At 48.4% G+C, this 24,160-nt stretch overlaps 3 protein-coding genes and 1 pseudogene across 4 annotated transcripts in view; 1 reads left to right on the top strand and 3 right to left on the bottom strand.

Moving 5' to 3' along the window:
- The window catches only part of LOC311428218 (antigen WC1.1-like), a 101,438-nt gene that overhangs the window by 71,466 nt on the left and 5,812 nt on the right, over positions 1-24,160 (bottom strand).
- LOC311428236 (olfactory receptor 14A16-like) lies at positions 295-24,095 on the bottom strand (the record flags this gene model as incomplete). The annotated part of the gene is made up of 4 exons (XM_084539774.1): positions 23,998-24,095; positions 23,152-23,304; positions 22,614-22,918; positions 295-1,283 (listed from the first exon to the last, which is right to left on the bottom strand). The coding sequence occupies exons 3-4, from the start codon at positions 22,615-22,617 to the stop codon at positions 295-297; spliced, it is 993 nt and encodes a 330-aa protein (XP_084395900.1). The 5' UTR covers positions 22,618-22,918; positions 23,152-23,304; positions 23,998-24,095.
- Positions 7,604-8,531, bottom strand: LOC311428238 (olfactory receptor 14A16-like; annotated as a pseudogene). Its single transcript has one exon. The product of its transcript is annotated as an olfactory receptor 14A16-like (transcript).
- Positions 13,258-14,193, top strand: LOC311428237 (olfactory receptor 14A16-like; the record flags this gene model as incomplete). Its single annotated transcript, XM_084539775.1, has 1 exon — positions 13,258-14,193. The coding sequence occupies one exon, from the start codon at positions 13,258-13,260 to the stop codon at positions 14,191-14,193; it is 936 nt and encodes a 311-aa protein (XP_084395901.1).

Here is a 24,160-nt window from a genome sequence, read left to right as displayed (position 1 = left end):
CACCACTGAACATAGCCAAATGCCCCTGAAACTACACCACAGGTCTCCAAGGAAGTAGAGGAAGTCTCTCAGACAAGAAAGTCACTGCAGGTTTCTTTCTTTATTAGTATACACAGAGAGACTGGCTCCTTGTTTCCACCAACTCTTGGAGTCACCCAATACCAGTAGACACTGAAATGGAAGGGAATGAATAATGTTATCTCTTTGTGGACAACATTATCATAAATAAAGCAGAAGAAAAAAAATCAATGCACACACTCAGAAAACCAACAGCTTGGCCTGTAATGAGTTACACTATGAGTGATATGCAGAAGAAAGCAGTTCATTTATTGCTTCTGAAAAACCTCCAGTCATCACTTTCCACACTGCATCCTTCAGCTCCTGGTTCCTCATGCTATAGATGAGGGGGTTCACTGCTGGAGGCACCACTGAGTACAAAACTGCCAGCACAAGATTCAGGGAGGAGGAGGATATGGAGGGGGGCTTCAGGTAGGCAAAAAAGGCAGTGCAAGTGAACAGTGAGACCACAGCCAGGTGAGGGAGGCATGTGGAAAAGGCTTTGTGCCGGCCCTGCTGGAAGGGGTTCCTCAGAACAACCCTGAAGATCTGTACATAGGACACCACAAGGAAAACAAAACAACCAAAAGCTACATTGACACTAACCACAAGAAGCTCAACTTCTCTGAGGCAGACATCTGAGCAGGAGAGCTTGAGGATCTGGGGAAGTTCACAGAAGAACTGGTCCAGGGCATTGCCTTGGCAGAGTGGGAGGGAAAAGGTATTGGCAGTGTGCAGCACAGCATAGAGAAAAGTACTGCCCCAGGCAGTTGCTGCCATCTGGACACAAGTTCTGCTGGTCATTATTGTCCCATAGTGCAGGGGTTTGCAGATGGCAATGTAGCGGTCATAGGACATGACAGTAAGAAGAGAAAACTCTGCTGAAATGAAGAAGACTAACAGAAAGGCTTGGGTAGCACAACCGACATAGGAAATGCCCCTGGTGTCCCACAGGGAATTGACCATGGATTTGGGGAGAGTGGTAGAGATCGAGCCCAGGTCAATGAGGGCGAGGTTGAGAAGGAAGAAGTACATGGGGGTGTAGAGGTGGTGGTCGCAGGCTATGGCAGTGAGGATGAGGCCGTTGCCCAGGAGGGCAGCCAGGTAAATGCCCAGGAAGAGTGCGAAGTGCAGGAGCTGCAGCTCACGTGTGTCTGTGAATGGCAGGAGGAGGAATTCAGTGGGGAAACTGCAGTTTGACATTTGCTTCCTCTTGTCATGTTTTCCTGTTCATGGAGGAAAATAGAGTGGGAAGTTAGAGAACAAAACCTAAACCTTATTTTACAGAACCTATGCAACATAATATACTGCCCCTTCTCTGTGAAGAATGCATTCTCCTGTTTGGAGATCTGGGTTTCATTGCATGTGTGCCACAGAGACCTGGTTAATTGTCTGTGGACTCTGGAAGGGTCAGTACTTTCCTACACTGTACATTAACGACCACCAGAAACTTATCCATTATCATTGACATTATGGTCTTTCACAGCAGGAAAATGAAAACAGAGACTCTCAAGACAGAGTCATTGAGGTAGTGCAGGCTTTGGTCTTTCCTGTCAAGAATCTCCCCCAAGGATGCCCTGGGTGTGCTGTAGAGCTGCGAGCAGCCTGCACCAGGCACCAGTCCCTGGGCACCAGCAGGACCCTGCCATGCCCTGCCCTTCTGTGGGGCTCCTTCTACACGCAGCTTCTCCCCGCAACACCCTGGGCAGCTCCCCAGGCAGGCTGAGTGTTGAGCCTGGCAGGTGGCAGAGTCCCTGCCATGACATACAGCCCCTGGGGCACAGCAGGGACCCTGCTCTGCACCACAGCCCTGGACACCCCTGCCTGCACCCCTGGCTACAAAGCCTGTGGCCAGCCCTGTGAGAAGGAACCCTCACGTCCTGTCCTTCTGACAGCTTAGGCGGGTAATCAGTAATCCAGGGAACATCCCTGTCCTCTTTACTAGAGAAGCCAGCACAGCCCCTGTGACATGGTCTATCAGCCATGGGAAGTGGCAGCTATAGAAAAACCCTCTAGGATACTGCACCTGCCTGTCCTCACACACTTACCACATTAGAGCTGTGAAGATTTCTTCCGCAGTGAGCTCTCAGCATCCTCCCTCCACACTGCCTTTAACATCTCCCTCCCTTCTCTCAGCCGCCCTTGTCCCCTGCAGGCAGTGCCCCCAGCCCTGCTGTGCTGTGCAGAGGAGCTGCTCCTGGGCAGAGCTGTCTCTCTGCAGTGCTGCCCTCTTGCCAGGAGCTCCCCTTGGGCCCAGGAGCCCAGCCCAACTTAGCTGCAGAGGGAGCTCTTCCCCCTTGATGAGCTCCCCCTTGAAACAGGCTGAAGCAATCACTGATTTTCTTCTTTGAGCTGGGGATAGACATTTACTCCCAGTGTTATCTTTTCTCCTAATTGAAAATAAGCGTTTGGCATGAGAATTATATTTTCTTCTTCCATTGTGAGACCGGACAACCACAAAGTGAGAGGCAGGCTGCGTCCCATCTCATCCAAGGACTTGTTGATACTCAGGGAGATGATTTTTTTCATAGAAACTGAACTCCCTCTGTGTACATAAGCTACACAACCAATTTCTGGCCTGCAGGATCACCATATCATAGAACTCTTTGGGTCTGGGGGGACCTTCAAGACCGTCTAGTTCCAATCCCCCTGCCACGGGCAAGTGTTCTTGCCACTAGACCTCTTTGCTCAAGGTCCCATCCACCCTGATGTTGAACACTGCTAGGGGAGGATGAGGCATCCACCACTTCTCTGAGCAACCTGTTCCAGTGACTCACTTCTTTTTATTATTTTTAATTGTTGCCCCTTGTCTTACTGCTACACTCCCTGATAAAGAGTCTCTCCCCATAGCCTGTTTATCTCCCCCTGTTCTCTTAAGCAGGGGGAAGGAGAGACTGGCTGTGTGTGTGTGGTGCTTGGCTACTTCCTGGGGAGAAAGCACAATGCGTCCAGGGACACAAACCTGACTGACAAGTGATAAAGGAGGCAGTAAAGGGAACCAGACCTGGTCAGTCACACTGACTGGTGAGAGCATGGGACAGAGAAAATGTTTGCTCCAGGGAGGTTATGTGATTAGGAACTTTTTAGATGGGAAACCAAGGGAAAAGGGGAAATGCTGGTAAAAGGGCATGTCCTATGAAGACAGCCTGTGGACTGTTGGGTAGTCTGGAGAAAAGAAGGCTGAAGGGTGACCTCATTGCTGTCAATTAATTCCTTAGGAGGAGAAGTGGAGAGTGGAGAAGTGGGGTGCCGGTCTCTTCTCCCTGGTAACCAATGGCAGGAACTGTGGGAAAGGCACAAAGCTGCACCAGGGGCTGTTCAGACTGGACATTAGGAAAATATTCTGTACTGTGAGGGTGGTCAAACACTGGAATGGGCTTTCTAGTTACCTGGTTGATGTCCCATGACTGTCAGTGTTCAAGAGGTATTTGGATCATAGAAAGATAGAGTCAAAGAATGTCTTGGTGAGGAAGAGACCTTAAAGATCATCCAGTTCCAAGCCCCCTGCCGGGGGCAAGGATGCCACCCACTAGATCAGGTTACCCAGTGCCTCAGCCAGCCTGGTCTTGAACACCTCCAGGAACAGGGCATCCACAACCTTTCTGGGCAACTTATTCTAGTGCCTCACTACCCTCTGAGTGAAGAATTTCATCCTAACCTGTAATCTAAATCTCCCCTCTTTTAGTTTGAAAACTTTCCCCTCTCATCCTGTCATTATCTGATTGAGCAAAGAGTCTCTCTCCATTTTTGTATGAGCCCCCTTTAAGTACTGAAAGGCCACAGTGAGGTCCCCCCAGAGCCTTCTCTCCTGTAGACAGAACAGCCCAAGCTCTCTCAGCCTTTCTTTGTAAAAGAGGTGCTGCAGCCCTCTGATCAACTTCATGACCCTCCTCTGGACCTGCTAACACCTCAACATTCTTCTTCTGCTGGGGGCCCCAGACCTGGACACAGTATTCCAAGTGGAGCCTCACAAGAGCGGAGTAGAGGGGGACAATCACCTCCCTCGACCTGATAGCCAGTCCTCTTTTGATGCAGTCCAGGATGCGGATGGCCTTCTGGCATGGAAGCACACACTGTCGGCTCGTGTCAAGCTTGTCATTGGCCTCTGCTCTTCTCAGGAAAGGGGATATGGTGGGTACACACCATGTGCCACCCCATGGTTTTACCTGCATGACCATGGAGAGAACATGAGAAAATGGGATGGGAAATCTGCCTTGACCCTAGAGGCATGGGTATGTGAGTTGTAAGGAAAAACAATGGCCAAAGGGGGGCCTTCTAAGAAAACAGCTGCTCCTGTTTCCACTACAGTCCCTGAGACACACTGACAACTACTATGAATAGGGCTCGAGGGACCCTGCTTCCAGCCAGATGGAGGGAAGGGACAATCACGTTTATTGCACTGTGTGGATTTGATGGCCTGGAATCAGAAAATCATAGAATATCCCAAGTTGGAAGGGACACGCAAGGATCCATCCACCAACAGTTTCACGTCCTTTTTGTACTGTGGTGCTTAGAACTGCACATAGTACTCGAGGTGAGGCCACACCAGTGCAGAGTAGAGTGGGACAATCACTTCCCTTGACTGACTAGCAATGCCATGCTTGATGCACCCCAGGATATAGTTGGCCCTCCTGGCTGTCAGGGCACACTGCTGGCTCATATTCTGCTTGCTATCAACCACAACCCCCTTTGCCTTTCCATTCCTTTCAGCCTTGCCATATCTATGTCATATACAGAGATGGTTTTTTGCCCAGCAGGCGCACAACTCTATTCAACAGAGAGCCCTCTTCAGCAGCCCGAGGGAGCTGAGGCTGCTGCAGCTCTCTGCCCCTCAGTCCAAGCTGAGATGGGCAGAGCATGCACTCCTGGGAGGCTCACACGCAAGTCCACATACACAACACATAGGCATCAATACATGGCAGGACACAGGTGAATGCAGGCAGGCACACTCAGCATTCACACAACCACAAACAGCAGTAGAAGTCTTATCCTGATTCCCTCTCTGGCAGAGCAGGAAGGAGGCCTGACAGTGGGAAATACAAAGTGGTAGTGTGCACACGTGCATGTTTGTGTGCGCAAGGTAGATCTGCCAGCAGCCGGGATCAAATACTCAGCCTGCCCAGGACAAGTTCCTGGCTCCCAGTCTGTGCAGTTGAAGGCACTTGGACGTATGAGCCCCTATGGCTGCAGCCCCACTGTAGCTGCTGGCACACACCACCCCAATCTCACACACACTCACATACATAAGTCCACTGAGTCCACACACTGCCATCTCTCCTGCTGACTGCATGGCCACTCTGATGCCCTGATTCTAGTCCAGCTGCTGCACTTACCTCTGTGTACAACCATTAGGTGGCCTACAGCCCTTGGCAGTAATCCCCTTAGTCCAAATGGTGATGTGGAGAGCTGCTGCCATTGATTCATCTTGAAGTGTTTCCTGCCTGGACACTGGGCTGACAGCCCTTCCATGGTAACCCTGGAAGGAGCCGGGACAAGATCTTGTTTCCTCACGAGCCTGTGACTTGGATTCCCACTTGGCAGTGTGCTCTGTGCTCTTCTGGGCTCATGCAGATGGGCTCTTGTTGAGCTGTGGACTCTCCTGTGATGGGTCTACAACCAGACAGGACAGGGCATGAGCTGAATTACTCTTCCTGCCATTACTAGCCAGGGCCTTCACTTTGTGTGCAGATGTGCTTCTTATCACACAGCCTAACACAATCCAGCAAGAGCATAAACCTCTGGAGACATGTACTTGTGGAGCTCACATACCTACGGAGGTGGTATTATGTAAGATATGACAGCAGAGAACTCAAATTGTTCTTCAGAAATGCTTCACAAATAGGGGAAAATTTGTGCTGTTGCATGGGTAATGTGTCTGGGGTTTGACTTCAAGGTAGGATTTGAGTTTCAGGATTAGAGCAGTGGATGCCTTTCAGGGTGAGAGAAAGCATTTAGGGTAGCACTAGATTTCCGGGTTACTAGTTAGAAAAATTACCAGGACATAACATGAATATTTTCCCAGTGAGTGTCGCATAAGCATCAGCCTTACCTGAACCCCTTTTACCTCTTCAAAATCTTTCCTTTCTCTTAGCCAAACCCTTCTTCTCTCCCCCCAGATCTCCCACCTTTATTCACCCAGCTTTCCCCTGGCCTCCCCAGTTGTGTCACCCTGTTGGGGTCAGCTTTCTGAGGGCCTTTATGACCTCAGAGGCTCTGCCTCCCTGCTGTTGGCCAGGCAGGGGCTGGGACACAAATGACCTCACAGCCAGCATCCACAAGGGCTACAAGGAGCTGTTGTGCTCAGGAGGCCTCTTCCCAGCCCACCCAGGAGCACCAGCGGGTACTCCAGTGCACCTCAGGTACTCTGCCTGCCAACTAGCTTAGGCATCAGAAGGTCTCCCACACAACCAAACTCATCAGCTTCAGACACATCAGACCCCAAAGCATCAAATGGAGAAGTGGAGGTCTGTGGCAGTGCCTCTGCTGCTGCCATCTGCAAATTACCTCACCACTTCATCTTCCTCTTGTGGAAGGAACCCACAAGGATCACCAAGTCCAAATCATTTCCAATGTCAAGGGATGTTTTCGTGTGGTTTAGTAGATCCAGTCTATGAAATTTTACCAGAGGTGTAATAAATAACGCACCAGACTGCTTTTCCTATGCCTTCTGTGTTCCCTGGAGTTACAGAGCTCTCCTTTGCCTGTTCCATCCCAGATCTTGCATAATATCTCTGGGTGGCTCTACCTTGGAAACGCTCATGCTCTGTGGGCTCCATGCCCTGCTGATTCCTTGACACACACTGTCCCTGATGATTCCCTGGGCTCTTCTGGCAGCTTCCACTTCCCTCTAGAAAGATGCCTGCCTGCCTTCACACCTACTGCATGCTGTGGACACAGGCTGGTAGAGTCACCATATCCACGCAGGCAACACCAGAATCAGTCCTCCCTGCCTAAAAGCTGACCCTGGGTGATCAGCTGATCTCATCCTCATAAGCCCACAAGGAATCAAACAAAGCAAGGAGCCTCCTTCAATTCCGTTCCTTTGCAATATCCATGACAGCAGCTTTGGGAGAAGAGCTGAGCCTTCAGGCACTGCCCCAAGCAGATGCCCTTTTATGCTGGAAATGCTGGTACAGAGCCAGCTGTGTTAGAGACATGCCCCTGGCCTGACCCTGCCTGTGGACAGGAAAGACCAAGCCCTGGGGCTCCCTGGCAGTGCTCCTGTGCCAGGACTCTCTGCACAGAGCCAAGTGCCCCTGCAGCTCCACCACAGGTGTCTGAGGAAGGATCTCAGACAAGCAAGTCACTGCAGGTCCTTCCTTTTATTTAAATATATCTCAAACACACTTTAAATAAACCTTGTTTCCACCACATCTCAGTCATTCAAGACAGGTGAGTGTTTACATGGAAGAAGATGAAAAAATAATGTCTTTTTGGACAATATTACCTCAAGAAATGAAAAGCAAAATGAGAAAAAAATTAAAAATACATCTCACCTGTAATGAGTTTTATTATGAGTGATATGAGAAGGAAGACAGATAATTTATCACTTCTGAAGAACAGTCATGAGGTTCCACACGGCATCCTTCAGCTCCTGGTTCCTCATGCTATAGATGAGGGGGTTCACTGCTGGAGGCACCACTGAGTACAGAACTGCCAGCAAAAGATTCAGGGATGAGGAGGACATGGAGGGGGGCTTCAGGTAGGCAAAAAAGACAGTGCTGAGAAACAGTGAGACCAAGGCCAGGTGAGGGAGGCAAGTGGAAAAGGCTTTGTGCTGGCCATGCTCTGGGGCAATCCTCAGGACAGCCCTGAAGATCTGCACATAGGACAGCACAAGGAAAACAAAACATCCAAATGCTAATACAACACTAAACACAACAAGCCCAACTTCTGTGAGGTATGCATCTGAGCAGGAGAGCTTGATGATCTATGGAAATTTCACAGAAGAACTGGTCCAGGGCATTGCCTTGGCAGAGGGGGAGGGAAAAGGTATTGGCAGTGTGCAGGACAGTGTTGAGAACACCACTGCCCCAGGCAGCTGCTGCCGTGTTGACACAAGTTCTGCTGTCCATTATTGTCCGGTAGTGCAGGGGTTTGCAGATGGCAACATAGCGGTCATAGGACATGATGGTGAGAAGATAACATTCTGCTGAGATGAAAAAGACTAACAGAAAGGTTTGGGTAGCACAACCTGTGTAGGAAATGGCCGTGGTGTCCCACAGGGAATTGGCCATGGCTTAGGGGACAGTGGTAGAGATCGAGCCCAGGTCGATGAGGGCGAGGTTGAGGAGGAAGAAGTACATGGGGGTGTGGAGGTGGTGGTTGCAGGCTACAGCGGTGAGGATGAGGCCGTTGCCCAGGAGGGCAGCCAGGTAGATGCCCAGGAAGAGCCTAAAATGCAGGAGCTGCAGCTCACGTGTGTCTGCGAATGCCAGCAGGAGGAACTCATTGGGGAAGGTGCTGTTGGACATTTGCTGCCTCAGGACATGCAGGTCTGCACTAGGAGAAGATAAAAGTGACAAGTAAGGTAGACTTCTCTGAGGAAAACCCACTCCTCCTGCACAGAAATTACTATTCCATGTGCTGAATGAAGAATGAGGCACCTCATTTAACAGCCCTCTCACCTGAATGACAGTGTGTCTGACAGTGTAAAATGGAGTTTGGGCACCTTGTTCACCAGCAGTCCAGTTCAGAATAGAAGTTTATACCTACCTGATCCCTAGCTCTTCTCTTCTCTTCTCTTCTCTTCTCTTCTCTTCTCTTCTCTTCTCTTCTCTTCTCTTCTCTTCTCTTCTCTTCTCTTCTCTTCTCTTCTCTTCTCTTCTCTTCTCTTCTCTTCTCTTCTCTTCTCTTCTCTTCTCTTCTCTTCTCTTCTCTTCTCTTCTCTTCTCTTCTCTTCTCTTCTCTTCTCTTCTCTTCTCTTCTCCGCTCTGCTCATTCTGCTTCCCTTCACTTCATCACTACACACATGGGCAGGTCCTCTTTATGTACTAGAAACCTACAATAATTTCTCATGGATTCTTGTCTTCTCGATACTAGGCAATCCTAACTCTCTCAGCCTCTCTTTACAGAAGGTATGTTTGCTGTCCATGGCATGCTTTTGGTAGTGGGGTAGTGGGCTGCAGGGGGGGGCTGAATGGTGGGGAACAGCAATTTGATCTCTTTGCGTTAGCTTTTCTGACTGTGTCCCATCACAATATCTTGCACGCTCTCAACCCACATGTCATGGGGGGCAGTATGAGAAACAGAAACCCTTGATGCTGTGCTTACGTGGTTCATCAGTAAGTGAATGTCTAATATCTAATCTAAAACTTTTCTCTTTTAGTTTTATAGCCATTACCTCTTGTCCTGTCACTACATTCCCTGATAAAATGTCCCTCCCCAGCTTTTCTGTAGGCCCGTATTAGGTAATGGAAGGTTGCTGTAAGGTCTCCCTGGAGCCTTCTCTTTTCCATCTTGACAAACCCCAGTTGTCCCAGCCTCTCTACATAACAGACCTGCTCCAGCCCTCTGAAAGATTTTGTAGCCTTGCTCTGGACCTGCTCTACTAAGTTGATGTGTCTATTATGCTGAGCTGAGACAGAAATAAAAAGATAGGCATTTATTGAGCTATTGAAGAAACACTAAAAAAGTCTGTATTTTTCTTTTATTCATGGTGTGAGGAATATTGAGAAATATTACATCCTCCTTTGCAACTAATGGTTACACTTGATGAAACATGGTTTTCCTGCAAATGGCTGAACTTCTGCTCGTCAATGACAAGTAGAGAATAACGAGTTCTTTTTATTACATGTATTTTATTTTATTTTATTTTATTTTATTTTATTTTATTTTATTTTACTTTATTTCATTTCATTTCATTTCATTATTTTATTTTATTTTCATTTTACTTTGCACGTGTTCAGAGCTCTTGCTTTACTTATTAAACTCTCTTTATCTCAGCCCACAAGCTTTCTCACTTTTAGACCCACTGGGTGGGGGGACCAAACTAGCTGCTGTGTGGTGCTTAGCTACTTCCAGGTTAGTCCACTACAAAACCTTACTGAAGTCAGAGGAGATCTATAACCACTGCTCAGCCTTCTTCTGCCAGGTCAGTCATTTCAGCATGGACATTTCATGTCCAAATTGGTCAAGCGTGGCCTCCCCTATATGAAGATGTCCCAGCTGCTCCAGATGATTTTCTTGTCTTTCCTGAGCCTGGAAATGGGTTCCAGGATGAACTGCTCCATCGTCTTCACAGGGATGGAGTGGAGCCTGAACACCCTGTACTTCCCTGGGCTCTCATCCTTGCCCTTCTTGCAGCTAGGAAGTACATATGCCTTCCTCCAGTCTTGGGGTGATTCTCCTGGTCAGCAGGACTGATCCCAGATGACCAAGAGAGTGACCTTGCAAGGACATCAGCCAGCTCCCTCTGCTCTCATGGGTGAATCCCATCAGCTCCCATAGACTTGTGTATCCCATTTGGTCTAGTATGCCCTGACCTGACCCACTCCCACCAAGTGTACATCTTCCTTGCCCTAGACTTTCCCCTTTCTTTGTGACCTGGGATTCTCAAAGGGCAGCCTTGCCTGTACTGATTGAGGTGAAGAAGGAACTCAGCACCTCTTGTCTTTTCCCTGTCCTTTGTCAACAGATCCTGGGCCTCATTCAGCAGTGGATCCACATATTCCAGAACCTTTCTTTTGTCACCTATGTACTTCCAGAAGCCCTTCTTATTGCCGTAGACATCTGTGGACAAATTCCATTAGAGTCAAGTTTTAGCTTTCCGATATTCATCCCTACATGCCCACACAAGGCCTCTGTATTCCTCTCATGTTATCTGTTCCAGTGTTGCTATGCTTCTTTTCTGGGTTGGAGTTTGGCCTGGATCTCCTGGTTCATCCATGCAGGCCTCTTGCCATTTTTGCCTGATTTCATCTTTCCTGGGATGTACTGTTATCGATGTTGTAGGAGGTTATCCTGGAATATTAACAATCTTTGTTGGACTGCTCTTTTCTCCAGGATCTTATCCCACAGTGTTCTTCCGAGCAGATATTGAAGAGGCCAAAGACTGCTCTCCCAAAGACCAGAGTTGTGAGCTTGCTATTTGTCAGCTATGCTGCCCTCCTGCAGGATCAACTCGACCATGGTCACTGCAGGGAACATTGTTAACTCATCCTGAGCTTACCATGAACCACAGCCCCCAGATCTCTTTCTGCAGGGTTATGTTCCATCCACTTATCCCCCAATCTATATGTATGTCCAGGAATACACTGTCTGATATGCAGCATCTGGCATTAGTTCTTGTTAAATTTTAAATGGTAGGTGACTGACCACCATTCCAATCTATCAAGATGTCTCAGTAAGGCCCCTTTAGTAGATGTAGGACACTCCACTCATGTGCCTGTGCTCTCAAACTCCTTTCTCTCTCCTCCATCCTTTACTTATCCTTTTATGTATCTGTCAAGGAACAGACCAACCATTTTCAGAGTGTGCCTCTCAGCAGTACCTTGAGATTCTTGGAGAGCTGCATAACCTCCACCAATGGCCCACAGGGGATGCAGACATAGACCGAAAGCAAACCCATTTCTTGCTAGAGCTGCTCATCCCAGCTCTGTTTCTCGTTGTCATTGCAGACAGCAGGCAGAGTTTGGCATCGTCCAACAGCTGAGATGTGACAGCCCAAAGATGTAGCGACACCCTCAGCCAGGAGCACAGATCAGAACAAGCTGCAGCCTGTGATTTCTGACATCCATGGAGTCACTGCCAAGGCATGGTGGGACAGGACATGCAGCTATGGGATCCTTCAGTGGGTGGATGCAGACTTCAGGACAGACAGGCTGGAATGATCCAGAGTTAGATTTCCTCATTGAAGCTGCTTGGATATATGGAGCTCCTTTATGTGACATTGTGAAAAGTTCTGTGAGCCCTTGTAGGTGCCAATCAGAGAAGGGGGCAGAGAAGGGATAGCATGGTGGGAGAAAAAGAACCTGCAGCCAGGGCGACCAAGTGGACATAGTCATTGTTAAGCACCCCAAAGAAGTCTCTGGATGTATGAGTGTGGGTCTCCCTGAGGGCTTTTTATCATTCCTGCCATTTTCCAGAAGGGGAACAGAGCTCTGTGGAAACAGTACGGGTACTTTCTAGAGCGTCTTGAAATAGTTTCTAGGTCCAGCTGCCAGGTGGGCCAACAGAGTAAACACAAACCTGGATATGATACCTGCATGCCAGAAAGAGCTGGTCAGGGATGTGATGATCCGTGTCAGCCCTGGCAGTCACTGTCTTGAAATTGTGGGGTCCCACATCCCAAGGGGTGTGAGGAAGAAGAATAAAAGACTTTTAGTGAGGATCCCAGGTGAGCAGCATACAAGTACAGAACAGTGGTTGGACACCTCACTAGTTCCCCAGGGGAGTAGTCAGTGCACCAAGCCTGTCAGAGTTTAAAAAGCATTTGGACTGTGCACTCAGTCACATGGTCTAAAATTTTAGGTAGACCCATGTGGTGCCAGGAGTTGGATGTGATCCTTGTGGGTCCCTTCCAACTTGAGATATTCTATGATTCTATGATTTGAACTACTCACCACTCTATCTCCTGTAATTACCATGGGAGCTTAATCTAGAGTATTTTTGAATTCTTGAAAGGGAAGAACAACACCTGCCATACCTGAAGGAAAGGCACTCTCTGAGGTCTCTGCTTTCAACTTCCTGCTTTGGAGGGCAGTCAGGGGGATGATAATGCTGTTGTCAGGATTATACAAGGGACTGAAACTAATAGAGCATTATACTGAAAGGGACCTCTAGGTCTGAGGAGCCTCACAATTTCACTCCACACTCTTTAGCTTACAGAGAGCACCAACACAACCTTCCTTGTTTTTTGTGGGATTGTTGGAACTCCCTCTCAGCACTTGTAAGGAGGGAGATGCCTCTGGCCAGCAGATGTCTGAGATCCATTCCTGGTGCTCTTTACTATATACTGTTTGGCAGTACTAACTCTTGCTGAGTCTAAAGAGGATCTGCATGGTCTCTGTGGCACCCTTAGGCAGACAGATGCAGAGCTCCAGGCAGGAGCAGGTCTTCTTCAGATGAAGATGCAGTGAGGATACAGCCTTGTTAAGGATGTTTTTTTTGAAATAAGGTTTAGTTTTTGCTCAGAAAAGTCACTCTAACATGTCACTGTCTATTCCTCCATGGACAGGCAACCATGCCCAGATGCAACAAATGTCCAACAGCAGCTTCCCCACAGAGTTCCTTCTCCTGCCATTTGTAGACACTCGCGAGCTGCAGCTCCTGCACTTTGTGCTCTTCCTGGGCATCTACCTGGCTGCCCTCCTGGGCAAAGGCCTCATCCTCACTGCTGTAACCTGCAACCACCACCTCCACACCCCCATGTACTTCTTCCTCCTCAACCTCGCCCTCCTTGACCTGGGCTCCATCTCCACCACTGTCCCCAAAGCCATGGCCAACTCCCTCTGGGACACCAATACCATCTCCTTACCGGGATGTGCTGCCCAGGTCTTTATGTTTGCTGTCTTTATTCCAGCAGAGTTTTCTCTTCTCACCGTCATGGCCTATGACCGCTATGTTGCCATCTGCAAACCCCTGCACTACAGGACCATCATATGTGGTAAAACCTGTGTCAACATGGCAGCAGCTGCCTGGGGTAGTGGGTTTCTCAATGCTGTGCTGCACACTGCCAATACATTTTCGCTACCATTCTGCCAAGGCAATGCTGTGAACCAGTTCTTCTGTGAAATTCCCCAGATCCTCAAGCTCTCCTGCTCAGATGCCTACCTCAGAGAAGTTGGGATTATTGTTTTTACTGCATGTTCACTTTTAGTGTGTTTTCTCTTCATTCTTTACTCCTACGTGCAGATCTTCAGGGCTGTGCTGAGGATATCCTCTGAGCCTGGACGGCACAAAGCCTTTTCCACTTGCCTTCCTCACCTTGCCATAGTGTCCCTGTACATCAGCACTGGCACATTTGCCTACTTGAGACCCCCATCCATGTCCTCATCATCCCCGAATATTTTACTGGCAGTTCTGTACTCAGAGTTGATTCCAGCAGTGAACCCCCTCATCTACAGCATGAGGAATCAGGTGCTGAAGGATGCTGTGTGGAAAGTGATGTCTGGGTGTTTTTCAGAAGCAATATAGTTACTGTCCTCTGCATATCACTGATAATGCGACTCGTTACAGACCGAGATACAGTTTTCATTTTGTTTTCCTTTTATTTTTACTCTTACTTTGTTTTACTGATGATAAGATGTCTACTAATGATGATAAGATGATACAGATGTCCAGAGAGAAATATGATCATTATTTGTGTTCCACAGACAAAGGAGAGCCCTGCAACACAAGGCAATGGGAAAGGGACTGGGAAAATTATTAATTATTCAACCAGTGAAATTTCATAGTCTGGATCGAGTGAATCACCCCAAAACTTCTCCTCACATTGGAAATGAGTTGGACTTGATAATGCTTGTGGGTCCCTTCAATGAATTTATTCGAGTCTCTGACTCTGAAGAAGGCGGGCTATCTGTGCGCACCCTCCATGGACAAAGAACCACTTGTGTGGGAGGCAGTCAGTGGCAGTGCCCCCCACACCAGTTAGCTCTGCCTTCACAGCCTGACCAGCACGGCCCTGCAGAGTGCCTCACAGCCCCACACACCACAGTCCCCTTCGCTCTGCAGGGCAGCACCGCCAGCTGGGGGGCTGTGGGCAGTATGGGCAGGGGCTGTAGGAATGGCTGCTCAGGCCAGCCCAATCATGCTGGGCTAGGGCAAGTCTTTGTGGGATATGGGGTGTCCTGGGAGCAGAGTAGGGTGCTGTGTGTGTACAGTGGTGCTGCCTGAGGAACCCCAGGGCCAGCAGTGTGGTGCTGTGCTGTGCTGGGAAGTGGCACTGGTCCAGGGGGGAGTGCAGGCTGTCTGGGAAGGTGGATCGGTAGGGTTTTTCTCGTGCAGATTGCAGCAGCAGAGACACTGCCAGTGACCTCCCCTGCTTCATTTGCAGCTTTGGGGCCAGCCCAGCCTGGACTTTGTTGCGAGGACATTTGTTGTCGACGGAAGGAAGACACAGACGCTCAATATGAGTGATCAGTGAACTTCGATTTATTGGATAGCTCAGTCGTCTTTTATCTAATTCAATATAATTAGCTCATACATATTGCAAAAGCTAAGCTCATGATTGGTTAGTGCATTTCTCTATTTTATCAGCTAGTTTCTCACTCCCATCAACTGAAATAACACAGTTAGTACTTTCCCAAACCTCCAACGGATATCGTGTCCTTGTGCCTGATTAGCTCCCAGATGTTACGTACTTTCTCAGACTCATATGAGCTGCGTTCGATACTTTTTTAGCTCGCGACCTCCTAGTTGCTCAACATTCACATGACCTACTTCACTTAACCATTCCTCCACAATTCCCCCGTTTTTAATTTGGGCTACAAATGCCTTTTCAGTGAGTTGTTCAAGCTTCCTAGATAAGCAGTTAAAGACTACCCGCGCAGCAATTATAATCAACATAATTATAAGCAAAAAGCGAAGTCCCTCTTTGATTAAGTAAAAAACCCATCCTTCCACATTTCCAAAGATAGATTTAAGCCAATCATCAAACCAATCATTCTGTATCGTAATTTTTTGTGTATGATCCCTTAGCCATTTCAATTGATTGTGAATTGATTGACCATGATCAGAGAGATTAAAGCAACACATTCCTTCTACATCTTCACATCCATGTCCTTGCGCTAGTAACAAAAAATCAATAGCAGCCCTATTTTGTAATACAGCATGTCTTATGCTCTCCATATCTTGCGACATTTCAGAAAGAACTTGTGTTGTTACGTTTGATTGTTTAACAGCCCAACAAGCAAGTTTATTAATGTTAGTCAAAGCATGTGCAGTTCCCACACCAGGCACCAAAGAAGCAAAGAATCTTCCTGCTGGACCCCACAATTCTACACCATCATTACAGTCAGAACCCAAAGTTTTTAGTTCTCGTTTAATTCTTCTGCTCCCTGTCGAGTTCTGCCACGAGTGCAAATCTGGAGCGAAAAGTGTGAGTCGTCCTAGGTAACATGGACCTCCAAAAGCACTGGCTGGTATTCCTTGCCATGCACGGTCCCCACAGATTAAAAACATGCCAGGTGGCAAAGCTTTGGCCTGACTTTGAAAACAGGTCGAATTGGTGTCACCTATTCCATACGCCCCAAGTGGTACACTAATGTTACCGGTGTTGTTCCATCCACAGTAATGTCCATTGGCCTCAAATCCAAAGGTCCTCAATGTTATGTTGGTCCAGCGTGTTTTATTTTGTTTCCCTTCATTGAGTACAAAGCATGTTTGTGTCCAGTTACTACTGCTATTTCCTACTACCACACACCCCAGGAGATCCAGTTCTTGAGGGTCCCATGGCAGTGAGTTATTAAGAGCTTGCAGGGCAGCAACTACTCCATCCGAGACGTTTGCAGAAAGGGATCTACTGAGTAGAGTAATACTGGCAGAATATGGTGCTAACATTTCACTCAGTTCCTTTGGATCCCCTATTGGGACCCCAAACAAGCATGTTCTAAAAGGATCAGATGCAGAAGCGAGAGACAGACAAAATGAACTCTGTCCGGTTTCATTAGCCCAGGTGACCCATATATTCCGCTGAGGGTCAATTTTCCCTAAGATGGCATTACCATGTCCAGCCATTATTATAACTGATAACATAATCAAAGTCCCTTGTTCTGTTAATTCAGCCATGGTCTTTGTAATCCTCTTTAGTTGGCTTTTCTTCGATGGCTGGCTTTACACATCGACTAGGCACCCAGGTCGGACCTGTAGGGGAAGAGACACATACATAACCTCGTCCCACATAAATCACATCAGCAGGCCCCGACCATTGTCCTGTTTTCATATCTCTGTACAATACTCTCATAGCACTTTTATTATCATTTTCAGACTTGGTGTAATGACGTGCTGCAGGTGGTTCTTCATTCTCCCCAAAAACACACAAATGATTGAGAACAAATAGAGTCTTGCCCACCCTTTCTCTAATATCAATAATGTCTTTAAACCTTTCTAAGTATTGTTTAACTGTTCCATTAGCTCTTTCCACAATAGCCTGACCAGTTGGTGAATGTGGAATACCAGTAATATGTTTAATGTCCCATAGCTCCAAGAATCGCTTAAGTGGCCCACTAACATAGGCTGGACCATTATCAGTCTTTATAGTCTGTGGTACTCCCATTACTGCAAAACAACTGGCAAGATGACGTCGTACATCCCGGACTTTTTCCCCGGGCTGCGGTGTAGCCCAGATCATGTGACTATAAGTGTCTATTGTTACATGCAGATATTTCAATCGTCCAAATGCTGGAACATGAGTGACATCCATTTGCCACACTTCGTTGGCTTTAAGCCCTCTCGGGTTTACCCCGACTCCGAGTCCCACCCCTGAGTTATAATTACTACACGTTGGGCAAGCTTTTACTATCGCTTGCGCATCAGCTCTAGACAGTTTGTAAGCCCGCGCAAGTCCCTTAGCATTCTGGTGAAAAATAGCATGAGCCTCCCGAGCTCTACAGAAGGGAGATAATGGCGCTTCAGTGGCTGGAGCGGCAACTAATTTATCTGCCCAAGCATTGCCTTCTCCCAGTCCTTCCACCCATTGGTGACTTCGTATATGTATCACTGCATAGGATTTGCTTCTCTGCGCTATAGCAAGCTGTAAGCTAGTTAATAGTTCTGCAAGGCGTTCATTTTTTACATCTCTTAAGGCAGAGTCCTCTATGCGATTAGCTATGCCTACTACATACAGAGAATCAGATACTACATTTAAAGGGGCATCTTTCCATTTTATAAAAGCCCATACAACTGCATAGAGCTCTAATGTCTGTAATGAGTCGTCCTGGCCCTTTAATATTTGATGTTGCCAGCCTTGTTCGTCTTTCCATGTTATTGCAGCAGACTTGGAGCGCTTCCCAGCGTCCGTAAAAACAGTTACTGCATCCGCCAATGGAGCAACCGACCGCTTGGGCTGGGTTATCCATCCTTGGCTTTCCATCCATGACAATGTAGCTGATAGTAATGTCTTTGCCACTATTGTGGCGCCATCCTGTAGTAGTGCAGCTTGTAATTCTTCAGAGTTTTGTATATACCATTCCAAATCGCTTGGCTTCATGGGTAACCAGATCGTATTCGGAGGAACCCCGTCTATTTGTAGTATCCGATTTCTTCCTTTCTTTACTAATTCTGATAATGTGTCAATTTTTTCTTGAATTGTTCTTCGGGGTTGCAATGGGGGAGCTATCCATTCCCATACCACAGTTTCTACTCCCGTTTTTCTTTTAGTACAGGCAGTACTTGGTTTTACATCAGATGTCAAATACATAACATAACACAACTATACAACTTAACCCTAATAACACTACAATTACTGTAAGCACTTAATGGTAACACAATTAATAGTAAGTAACACAACTTAATAGTAACACACTTAAACCTAATCACTTGATGGTGATCGAAGGCTGTTCTTGATAGTCCTTGAGGTGTCACAGCCCACGTCATTGTCAGAATAATTATCAGGAACCTCTTCATGGTTGTCTTCGGCATGTGCAGATTCTAAAGCTGCTTCAGTCCGCTTTGCAGTGATCCACTGGGTACCTGTTTCCGGCACCACTTCAAAATCTCTATAACATTTTTGCAAGTAACCCTTTAACCACATTTATCACAATACTACATGCAATGATGATTGACACCACAGCGAACAAAATCTTTAATCCCTCTTTGATTAATCCCAGTAACCATCTATGCATTGTTTCAAACAAATCAGTGAACCATTGATTGAAAGGATTGATACCATATTGACTCTTTCTCATGTGCTCCTTCAAGAAAGTAATGGATTTGTGAATTGACTCATTATGATCAAAAAGTTTTAAACAGTACGTTCCCTTAAGTTTCTCCAAGTGGCTACTTCACACAATGACTCCATACTTGTGAAACATGATTTTGCTCGACCAGTACTAATTTCCTATGATTTCAGCCTGTACTATGGCAATAAATGGGCTCTCACTAACACAGTACACAGCACACTTGCACACCCAGAGCACACTTGCACACTCAGAGCACACTTGCACACCCAGAGCACACTTGCACACCCAGAGCACAATTGTACACTCAGAGGCCTCTGGCACATCTCACTCTCAATCATACCACAACCTCAATCATACCACAAGAATATAATTTAGAATGATAAGCAAACAATACGTGCGGCCAATATAATTTAGAATCATAACCAAACAAACAAGTATTGTCTCTCATTGTGTTCCTCCTGAAGTGACTTGCAACACTTTGTTTTAAAACCTTACCCTTACACAAATACTTTCAACACAAAATACCTGGACATTTAAGAATAACACATACAATTATTAACACTCCAGTTAGTATCCCTTTTGCATTGCAAGGTAAACCTCTTTTAAAAAGAATGCCAGAGAGAAGCAGCACAGCTGCTGCTGCTTCCATCAGACAGGCTGCAGGGTCCTGATGTCCGTCCCTCTGCTCTGTGCCGACTCGCCACACGGTGAGGGTCGGCTGCCGTTCGATTCCGCGGAACTCCGAGTGCAGCGCTGCTCGTGGCAGTGAATGAGGGGGGGGGAGGCTCCCATTGCCCTGTAGCCCCCTGAGGCAGCGTTATCGTTCTCACTGAAGGCAGCAGTGGGCAATCCCCAGCTCCAGCACTTCCCGGTAATCCCAGTTGCTCTGTAACGGCAGCAGCGACTCTCTGCTCAGCCTGATGTATAACTAAGGCGTTAGTGACTGCTCTCCAAGGCTTCAATAACTTTTCAGCAGCCTTATTTTCATCAATAACTTCATCAAACAATTTGTCCCCAAATTTACGCCACTCTGTTTGTTCAAAAACTGTATCAGGATTGATAAAACAACCCTGCGCTACTCCATATGCTAATAATCCTGGTAAATCCTTTTTGCAGTCTATAAGCTGCGTGCTACGCTTTTCTAAAAAGCATTTGAGCAAATCATACGCCGCTTGTCTCTCCATACCTTTATATACGTCGGTACCGTTGCAGCCTTTGCAAAGACCTCGGCGGCGCTTTCCGGCGGGACCCTCTATAGGCTCATCCCGGGTGCGAGGACTCCCTTTCCGAGCTGCGGGTGCAGGGGTTCCAAGTTTTCCTTTCACCTTTCAGACCTCGGGTGCGTGGATTCAGCAATTTATAATCCTTTTCACCTCCTGAGCTGCGTTGCAGGACCGGTTCCCATATTCCGTCCAACCGTGGCTCGCAGGTTCAACTCCAGCGGAGTCCCTGTTCCCGTTCAGATCGGTCCCTGTTCGGGCGCCATTTGTTGCGAGGACATTTGTTGTCGACGGAAGGAAGACACAGACGCTCAATATGAGTGATCAGTGAACTTCGATTTATTGGATAGCTCAGTCGTCTTTTATCTAATTCAATATAATTAGCTCATACATATTGCAAAAGCTAAGCTCATGATTGGTTAGTGCATTTCTCTATTTTATCAGCTAGTTTCTCACTCCCATCAACTGAAATAACACAGTTAGTACTTTCCCAAACCTCCAATGGATATCGTGTCCTTGTGCCTGATTAGCTCCCAGACGTTACGTACTTTCTCAGACTCATATGAGCTGCGTTCGATACTTTTTTAGCTCGCGACCTCCTAGTTGCTCAACATTCACATGACCTACTTCACTTAACCATTCCTCCACAGGACTTCTCTGCTGGGCTGGGTTGGGGAGAGCTGGGGAGGGAGTGGGCTGGGCTGGCCTCCTGGGAGAGAGAGGGGAACCACAGAGCAGTCTGGGCTGGGCCTTTGTTCACTGCATATGAATATGACCAATGCTAGTCATCATGACTTTCACAGCAACTCCTCTGAAGAGTTCTCAACATTTTTCTAAAATATATAGTCAGTTCTTGAATCACTTTCCTACAGAGAGGTGGCCATTTCCTTCAGCATGCTCTGGACTTGCAAAGGCTACATGGGGAAATGTGAGTCTGGATTTGTGCGAGGTCTTCTGAAGCATGAGCTGGTTGGCAGACAGAGTACCCAAAGGATTGTGCAGGGCATCCCCTGCACCCACTGCTCCTGGGGGACCTGGAAAGAGGCCTCCTGATCACAACAGCTCCTTGTAGCCCTGTGGATGCTGGCTGTGAGGTCACTTGTGTCCCAGCAGCTGGCTGGCCAACAGCAAGGAGGCAGAGCCTCTGAGGTCACAAAGACCTTCAGAAAGCTGCCCCCAAGAGGGTGACACGTATGGGAGACCAAGGGAAATCCAGGAGAGTAAAGGTGCAAGACCTTGGTGAGAGAAGAGGGACTTGGCTAAGAGAAAGGAAAGATTTCAAAGAGGTGATAGGGGTTCAGGTAAGGCTGATGCTTCTGCAACACTCACTGGGAAAGCATTCATGTTGGGCCTTGGCAAAATTTCTAACCAGCAACCTGAAAACCTAGTGCTAACCTAGTACTAAATGCTCTCCCTCACCCTGAAAGGAATCCATTACTCTAAACCCCAACCTCATTTCCTACCTTGAAGTCAAACCCCAAACAAATTACTTTTTACCTTTAGTCTTAACATATTGCTCTTGCTAATCCCTAGGTCTTAATTCCTTGAATTATATTGCCAGATATCATCCCGTAACAAGGTACATAATAAAACCCTAACCAAAAATCTAGCTTATACCCTAAACACTGACTGTCTACCCAAAGCAGAACTCACAAGCCTCCCTTTAAGACCTTGCCCAGTTCCTAAACTTGGAAGGTAAAATACAATCCCTAAACTCTGGAGCTGAGTTTTGCATTTGAGACCAAAGCAGTGTTGTTAACAGAGCAGTGTTTCACTTACTGCTGAACCATACCAATGGGTTCTCCATCTCTCATACTGTCCCCACAACATGTAGGTTGGGGGTATGCAGGACAATGCCATGGCACACAGCCAGGACAACTGACCCAAACGGATTAAATAGATGCTCCAATAGGTGTTCCAGCCCACCATCCCACTACCAAAAGCACCTCCCAGCCTGCAGCAGAGAAGCCTACTGGGAAAGAGCTGGAAGGCTGTGGGGATCCACCAGCAGGAGCTGGGAGGGCTGTCTGGGTTCCAAGCTCTGCCCAAGGGTCCCACCTTTCTACTTATTCAACTCCTGCAAGAGAGGTATCCCTGCCCGTGGGTGCTGGGCAGGCATCCTTGGGCTCTATGGGGGCCCAAGGCAGCAGAGGGTGGGCACTGCAAGTGAGTGCCTCACGGGGCTTCACAGAGATCCACTTTGCCTGGAAACTGCCTGTGGCTGGCAGGACAGAAATGTCTCTGTCAGTAGGAATAGTGTCCAGGGACCAGGGGCTCTGTCAGCACCACAGCCAGACACTGATCCTGCTGACCCTATGACGAGACCCTCCCCGATTGCTGTGTTTCTCAGCTCTGCTCCCCTTGATTAGCCTCAGGAAGATGCCCAGATACATGGGCAGGGAAGCACTGGATCTGGGGCAAAGCCCCCAGAGGGTTTTAATATGAGGAAATACCAACACACAGCATAAAAACAGGGGAATACCAAGAGGGCAAATACCCATGTGCGTCTGCTGACTGCTGGAAAAGGAAGACCATTTCCTGGCACTCACGGCTCTCCCAGTGGCACTGAGCTCTCCTCCCTCCCAGCTGCACCCAGCTGCTCAGCAGGGCTGGGCTCTGCTGGCCTGGGGCTCTGGAACTCTTGTGCAGGAGGCTCTGGTGTCACATCCTGGGTGTCCTCATGGGGACATGCCAGAGACACCTCTTCAACATCGTCATAGCCCGTGCTCCCCAGGAAAGGTGACGAGGTGTCTCCCTCAGCTCCAGGGTCCCCAGCACTTCTCCGGGAGCGCAGGCTTCCCCCTGTAAGCATCAAGGCAGGCTGTTGTGGTTGGGTCTGTGGGGTGCCCCTTGGGGCTGTTTATCACCTTCCTCGTCCTCACCAGCCTGAGACATTTGGCCCATTCTCCCAGCCCCCACAAAATATCCCAGGACAGGTTCTCCATGTGGAGAAGGTCAGGCTTTCAATATGCCATGGATTCTCCTAGGCCTGGGGTTGGCACCTAGGAAGTGGCAGTGCTGCATTGCCCTCTCACCTGTGACTGCATCCCTGCGCCCATCTCCTTCCTCTGGTGTCCTGGGCACTTCCCATTCCCCCTGCCCAGGGACAGGATCCTCCCCAGGGTCAGAAACCTCCCCAGCATCATCATAGCCATCTGCTGGGTAACCTCCGGGCAGGACAGGGACATCTGAAAGGAGAGGGAAGGTGGTGGCAATGAGAAGAGATGTTCTGCAGAGCAGAGGATGGGAGGGTGTGTGGGGACACAGGGCTGACATGCTGCTGGTGTCAGGGTCACAGCAGAGCCTTCATGCTTCCAGCTCTGATGATAACACTCGGTGGCACTGCTGTCCATCTGGTCTGTCTGCAGGGAGGAGAAATGGAGCCCTTCCTCCCCTCCACACCTCTTATCCCTGGGTATGGCCCCAGATCATCCTCCTCCTCATGTGGCTGGGGTAGGGCTGCAGCTGGGTCAGGGACCCCTCTGAAAAGGAGGCTGCAGAGAGCTGCAGTGGGTGCTGTGGGATGAGCCCTGCTGCCCTGACTGGTGGTCAGCACTGCTGGGGATGGGCACCCACAGAGCTGGGTGAGAGACCAGTTCCCTTGGGACAAGGCACTTCCAGAGAGGTTCCCAGAGCTGCCCTGGGACAGCCCTTTGCTTAGCACTTGTCTCTCAATAAGGTGCAGGGACAAGCAGAGAGGGGCTGTCCCCTCTGGAATGAGCAGAGCTGGTGTGGAGGAAGCTCCTCTGTGGGGGCCAGCACCTGGATGCTCTCCCAAAATCCCCACAGCCCAGCGATATTGGGGACCATGGGCAGGAACCGCAGGGCACAGCCCTGGTCTGGGGCAGGGAGAAAGTGCTCCTCCAGATACATACACCCACCTGAGAGACTGAACCTCACCTGCTTCTCCCACGCCAGGCTGTAAGCGATCTCCTCATACACGGCCTCAGGGAAGGGCTCCCCAGCTCTCCCAGAGCCTGGGGACAGAGGCAGGGCAGGTCTGGGGATAGGCAGAGAGGGACAGGACCCCACTGGGTTCCCTCA

Source organism: Aythya ferina (genome assembly GCF_964211825.1).
Source record: "Aythya ferina genome assembly, contig: HAP1_SCAFFOLD_37, whole genome shotgun sequence".
Taxonomy (NCBI): domain Eukaryota; kingdom Metazoa; phylum Chordata; class Aves; order Anseriformes; family Anatidae; genus Aythya; species Aythya ferina.
This window is presented reverse-complemented; position numbering and strand designations above follow the sequence as displayed.